At 39.9% G+C, this 6,511-nt stretch overlaps 1 protein-coding gene across 3 annotated transcripts in view; it reads right to left on the bottom strand.

Annotated features, from left to right (window-relative positions):
- Window positions 1-1,138: 1,138 nt before the first annotated feature.
- LOC147440151 (vacuolar sorting protein 18-like) overlaps window positions 1,139-6,511 on the bottom strand; it is a 96,134-nt gene continuing 90,761 nt past the window's right edge. Inside the window, exons 11-24 of one of the 3 annotated variants that reach the window (XR_015190360.1) lie at window positions 4,566-4,685; window positions 4,436-4,492; window positions 4,260-4,319; window positions 4,077-4,184; window positions 3,746-3,885; window positions 3,313-3,391; window positions 2,984-3,046; window positions 2,783-2,913; window positions 2,579-2,684; window positions 2,311-2,499; window positions 1,984-2,211; window positions 1,486-1,636; window positions 1,355-1,405; window positions 1,204-1,276 (exon numbers count right to left, since the gene is read on the bottom strand). Coding sequence is in view for 2 of the 3 variants with exons in the window: in XM_086529928.1 (XP_086386054.1) it covers window positions 1,514-1,636; window positions 1,984-2,211; window positions 2,311-2,499; window positions 2,579-2,684; window positions 2,783-2,913; window positions 2,984-3,046; window positions 3,313-3,391; window positions 3,746-3,885; window positions 4,077-4,184; window positions 4,260-4,319; window positions 4,436-4,492; window positions 4,566-4,685 (1,404 nt within the window). In the remaining variant the exon portion in view is untranslated. Of the gene's footprint in view, window positions 1,277-1,354; window positions 1,406-1,480; window positions 1,637-1,983; window positions 2,212-2,310; window positions 2,500-2,578; window positions 2,685-2,782; window positions 2,914-2,983; window positions 3,047-3,312; window positions 3,392-3,745; window positions 3,886-4,076; window positions 4,185-4,259; window positions 4,320-4,435; window positions 4,493-4,565; window positions 4,686-6,511 lie in introns of all 3 variants that reach the window. The other 2 variants (XM_086529928.1, XM_086529927.1) reach the window with 2 other exon arrangements.

Raw genomic sequence — 6,511 nt, 5'->3', positions numbered from 1 at the left:
TGGGAAACCTCGAAGCGAGGAAAACCAACCAAACAGATCATAGACAAGGGAAACATCACACACATACACACACAAATGAAGTTTGTAGAAGCAGGCACCTCACCAAATTGTTTCTCAACTTAAAGCTCACTTCATACTTTTCTGCTTATGCTAATGTCTAATTACAACACAAAAGTTTGAAATTCCTGCAAAATTGCCAAGTATACAGGATGCATTGTCAACACATCAGAATTCAGTCTTCATATTCCCCATTCGTAAATAATGCAAAATTGCCAGATATACAGGATGCATTAAGGAAAACATCAGAATTCAGCCTTTCCATTCTCCCAATGATTGTTTACAAGTATGCCATGGGGGAAGGCACACTGTTTACTCTATTAGCAACTCATGATGGGACTGGACTGGAGGTATGTCTTTAAGGATAATCATTGATTGCACCACTCCTGGAAGTATGTCTTCAAGGAAAATCATTGATTGCACCACTCCTTTATTGCATTCATGCAAACCAACTTCTGCAGAGATGCTGTCACTTGATTACTCCGTCATGGTAGGCCACAACCCTCTTTTGTAAAATACTGACGGCATTTCCATGCATGGAAACCCAGACTACTGGGACTAGAATTGATGCCCACCTTGAGGAAAAGGTGGCATATGTGACAATGCCACAAACTGGCTAATCTGCATCAGCAAATTGACAAGATCTGCACCCGCTTTATTGCCCAACTAAGAATCTCATCTGTCTCATCTGGTATGATGAAAGGCCTTGATATTTCTGTGATCATATGCTCTCCACAAAAAGGGCATTCTCCAGCAATTGCGTCATCAAGCTGCTCACGAAGCTGAACCAGACACACATTTCAGAGAGATCCATGTGACAACTAAGTGACACCTGCAAAATGTGTAGGATCTTTACCTGGTCTACTGGGGGCATATTGCTTGCATCAAGGGAGGAAACCTCATTTTCTGCAGTGGATGCATTAGTTACGCTTTCTGAATTGACTAACACCATAATTTTACGCTGCAAATCCATTATTCTATCCATCTACACCAAAAGACTTTTCAGCATTATTGATATCTTTCATCCAGGCCCTATGTCATAAACAACTGGTAACAGATTTTGGTTTACCTCATTTTTGTCCTTGTATTTGGTAACATGAGCAAGAAGGCATTGAGCATGAAAGGAATGTTCACAAGGAAATATATAAAAGGGAGCCATGACAGAAGAAACACCCTTTGTTTGAATGCTTCCCGACCGCAGGATACCGAGTCCGCAAATCTGCAAGAGTTTTACAATCACGTGGACCAGTTTTGTAATGCCATATTTTCATGTGAATAAAAGTCCATCAAAACATACTAGTTTGAATGAAAACATTGTGCCTGGAGCATGAACCTAGATGGGCCATGACTACATGTTTACAAATACCACATGTCAAGTAGCAACAAATTAAGAGCGAAAAGCAATCAATGGTCAAAAAATTACTCTACATTTCTCATCACGGTCAACAATTGCATATCATTGGGTAAGGGAGCTGATATCCCGTCGTATATCATCAGCTCCCCGAGTTGCATCATTCATTTCTTGTTTCAACCGATTGATTTCTTTGTTATAGTCCTCTAAGGATGCACAAATAGCTTCCTGAAACCAACACAGCAAAAACCAACACTTACAATGTCATGTAAACCATTACAAAAACCTTGATGGATCTGTCAGGTCCCTGTCTACTAGGGACTGCCTACAAACTATGTTATATATTCATCATGACCACCTACAAGTCTCACCTTGAAATCATCACTCAGAAAAAAATCTGGAAAAAAAGGTAAGATATCCTCAATTTTCAACAAGCCATCTGCCTCTTTCAAGAAGGCAAGTGCCCTATGAATGAATGTTCTCTCGCTAGGTCCCTGTCTGGGGACTGCCTACAAACTATGTTATATATTCACTTGCAAACTGGAGCTTTAATCATGACCACCTACGAGTCTCACCTTGAAATCATCAATTAGAGCAAAATCTGGAAAAAAAGGTAAGATATCCTCAATTTTCAACAAGCCATCTGCCTCTTTCAAGAAGGCAATTGCCCTGCGAATGTTCTCTCGCTCCACACCCTTTTCTTGTTGTATAACATGCTTTGCCACCATAAGCCAAAGTTTCTTTTGCAGCTCAGGATCATCCTCCACCTTGTCCGCCTCTGCTTTAGCTAGCTCAGGATCCACCTACAAATCAGCAACACAAGTCCTTCCATCTATTTTTACTGGAAACCAGTCATCTTCACTCTCCTTTTTCCTTGACAAGTAATGCTTAATAGATCTCACCTGAAGTGCAAGAGCAATAGCCTCCTCATGCATATCCATTGTGCTATAGATGTACACACAAGCGCGCATTCTCTTCTCTTTCAGGCATAGCCGAAGTGCGTACTTAGGATCATAAAAAATATCTGGCTGCCCAGGTATTCCCTTGCCATACTTGCTTTCTAGAAACCTTAAAAGTGTGTTTTCATCATCCTGACAAAAGCCCAAACGGGTTAAGTTGGCTATGTCAGTTTGGAAAGCTGAACTAATATAAAACACCTACACTTACTACCTCTTTAGCATATAAGGAAAGCAGCAAATTATGCACAGCACTATCCCTGTTTTGCTGACGTTGTACACAAAACTCGAGATACTTTATGGCTTCATGAGGTTCACCTCTGCAATATCAAATACCGCTTTCCTTTCTGCGGTTAGAATCTACACATCTGTATATTAACTACAAGCATAAGACTGAAACCACATCACTGGAGCGTACTTGGCGTGAGGCTTGCTTGAATAACGCATTAGGGCAGGAATCAACCGCCGTGGATTCATATTCTCCATTGTCATCCAGAATTCTACGGTTTCATATGGATCCAGCATTATGAGATCCGGAGAAAACTTGTACTGCATATACAAAAGGTTATCATCATCACTCAAAAGACTTTCTTCTGACTTATTGCTGTGCCATGCTTACCTGCAGTTCAGGCGAAATACTTGACTTCCGAAGAACTGCTATTGCCTTTCTAGCGTCTCCTCGCTTCAATTTAAATAAAACGGAGAATAAGAATTAAAAAAAAAGACTCTAAACCTGCTGTTATTGACTGATTACAGAGAATTAATTATTCTTCTCCATGACGTTAGCTACTTCAACAGATGTATCTAGCAGCAAATACGACGCAAGAAAGGGTGGCCAAAACACTTAGGCTCTTTTCAAAAACTTCATGTTACATCTTATCATGGAATATAGACAAGGGGCATTCACATAAATGATTACAGCAATTAGAATTGTGTCTCATATATTACCTGGATATAGTGATGTATCACTGTTTCATGCTGCTCCTTCAAGCCAGCGAAGTAAATTAGCTCCTCAACTCTCCCATAGCTACATAGATACAATATACAAGCTGTCATAAACATAAATACAAAGTCCTGGTAGAGAATTTTGAAACAGATAAGCCTCGTTGACAGTGCTTATATCACCATAACACGAATCTCTCTTTTGAGTTTCTGTGTACATGCACGCACATCTGCACATGGTAGAGGCCATAGAAGATCCAAATGATACCAGTACAGCTAAGAGAAAGATGCAGCAGATAAAACATATTGTCTCTATCTGACTACTCTAAACTTGCTCTTTTCACATGTACAGACTGTTAAAGCCACTTGTCTGATTGACAGAGATGGATGGAACTGAAAAAGCAGAGGTATTTTACTCCATTCTTGGAAGCATTTTTACCTTCCTAATAGCTTTAAGGTGGTAGACTCGTCAAGGACATCTTTACAATCACTGAGGAATGCTCGAAACTCTTTGAGAATGCCCTGATGTTCTGTGTTAGGCTTCATATCACTGGTCCTGCTGGATTCCAAGCTATTGATCTGCCAATTGTGTTACTCAATACGGTGAACAGGTGTGAAAACTTAGCAGTCATCTTAATTGTTATAGCCAATAGCTATGTTAACTTTGCCAAATCTCTAAACCTACTTCATGACTACTACAAACCTCAGCCTGCCGGAAACTCACCCCCTGAGTCAAACTACCATTGCCCAGATATAGCTCCATGGCTTACCTTGTCAAGATATAGTTCCACGGCCCAAGTTGACACCATTGTGATTTGAGATCGATCTTCTTTACCAAGATTGTCCAACTTTCTGAGAAGATACGTCCTTAGAGCATCCTTCATAAAACAGAAAAAACATCAAAGTCACAAAAACAAAAAACCTTATTCAAAGCTAAGATCACAAAAACCCACCAGATCACCAACCGCAACAAATTTCAGAGCTATCTCCTCGAATGTCATGACAACAGTAGTCTAGAATTGATGTGAAATGCAACCAAGAGTTAAATTCCTTTGAAACCAAGCTATGAGAGTGTTACACATATGAGTCAACCACATGACTTGCCACCCAAACAAGAGTAAAAGAGTACCTTTGCATAGAAGACAGCAGCTGTAACATAGTCTCCTGCTGCAAAAGCGATTTCTGCCTGCAAATCAAAATGACAATAAGCAAAGCCACTATGTAGCAGCCAGCATTGAAAGTGAATGATCAAGTCCTACCTGGGCAACATAAACATGGTCTTTTTGTGATACATCTCTACAATGTTCAAGAGCAGCAGTGTAGTCTTTGACACCTAGGTACACTTGCCACATGTCTCGTCCTTCATCGTTGATACCAATCTTTGCAGAAAACCTCATGCCATTAGCCAACATACTAAGAAAAAATTCTTATCATCTTGCCCTCTCAGTGTTCATACTTGATATGCACACACATTAAAGACGCTGTTTCAGGAGTCCAGAGGAGAATGTCAACGAAAGATTCCAATTGAAAGTCAACTGCCAACTCCACAGTGAGCAGTACTTTTTGACCGATCAGCCCAAATTGTAACTTGCCTCTTGGATTTGTTGTTTCAGGAGGGTATCGGGTATCGTTTTCAGAGAAGAGGAAAGATTTTAGTCAGCTGGAAATTTCTCAATTCAAAATCATCAGTCTTGTTTTATACTATGTTTGTAAAAAGTGTGTAAACAAAAAATACTCTCATGCTTGAAAGAAGCTTGACATGTATATAAGATGGAGGACAGCTGACTAGTGAGTGCCTTGTGGTCCAGCTCGTAGATGCCCTCATATACATGGTGAGCGTGGACATCAGAGAGATCAAGTGTAAAGTATGTAATGGTATAAAGTGCGCATGTAGGTCGAGAATTTACTATAAAAAAAGAATAGAAGATATGTGTGATTAGCATCAACGGGTAAAGGAGGAATGGTCTTCGAGGTGTGAAGGATTGTTGCGTCTCAGGCTAGTCATGTCATGGATAATGAGATAGTGTTGTGACCCTGTCCGAAGTAGGTGGCAGCCCATTGGCCATGAGGGTCACAATCTCCTCTAAGGGCATCTCTACTCTTGCCTCATCCAAGGGATATAGCATCTTGGACTCCTCAAAGTCATAAGTCTTGCCTTCTTGTAGCCAAGCTTCATGCAAAGGGCTTTCTCATCACTTTCACGAGTGGAATTGGGCTATTCGTGGACACCAATGCCTCAAACATTAAGGTGGCGAGCATCTATCTTTTCTTAAGGCTCTTGGTAATTGCCTTGGTCAACTACTCTGTGGTAGCATCGGTATTGAATTCGATGATCTCTCCTTTCCTTCATGGTAGCTTGCAACGGGCTGTCATGAAAATTAATTTCTAACCTTCTATAAATATTTTCCATCTTAAATTTGCCACTTAAGTCCGGGGAAAATAAAAGACAATAAGATGAATTGATTAAAGTGCTTATCAACTTAAACAGGGACCAAAGAAAAGAAGTATATAAAAGAGCAAGGATAATTGCTATTTAATTATCCCAAGTCAATGGTATAAATCAAGGTAGGATAAGTCTATCCCAAGCAACCTTGATCAAAGGTACAAGACAAAAAAAGAAACTAGCCGTGTAAATTTTAAGTAGTTAAATTTTCTCATTAGACTCGAAGTATGAAGTCAAGGAAGCCTTAGGGTAAAATTTAACTTGCCAAAGATAGTCTAAATTTAGAAGGTTTCGGGACCAGCTTCATGATATCTTCAAAGCACTTTGCTAAAGTTTTGCACAGGAGGTGCAACTCTAAAGTCCAAGGTTGAGTTTAATCTTTACCAGAGTCCCTCCTAATTTAGCAAGTTCTAAACTAGCAGGTAGGCTCTAGCTCGAATCAGCTTCATAAAGCCTCCAAAGCGTAGTGCAAAGGTCTTGCACATGAGTTAAATTAAAGGTGAGACTATAATTTTTTATTAATGCAAGAAAAATTTAAAAGCTTAAGGTTAGATCAGCCCCACCATATTTGGTAAGTTGACTCTAGTTCTTCTTTACCAAGTTTGGCTATGCCACATGTTTAACGTAGCTTGCACTTGCTTTATGTGAAGTTCATCTAGATCCAATCGGGACCTCACAGATGCCCGATTAACTAATCCTTATTGCAATCATGTCTATAGAGATTTATGAGACCGAAATGCTGCAGTCATTTCGTCTTTCAGT

Source organism: Adiantum capillus-veneris, chromosome 15 (assembly GCF_014529385.1).
Source record: "Adiantum capillus-veneris isolate H3 chromosome 15, ASM1452938v2, whole genome shotgun sequence".
In the NCBI taxonomy this organism is placed as follows: Eukaryota; Viridiplantae; Streptophyta; class Polypodiopsida; order Polypodiales; family Pteridaceae; genus Adiantum; species Adiantum capillus-veneris.
The sequence above is the reverse complement of the archived record's forward strand: the minus strand, read 5'-3'. Positions and strand labels throughout refer to the sequence as shown.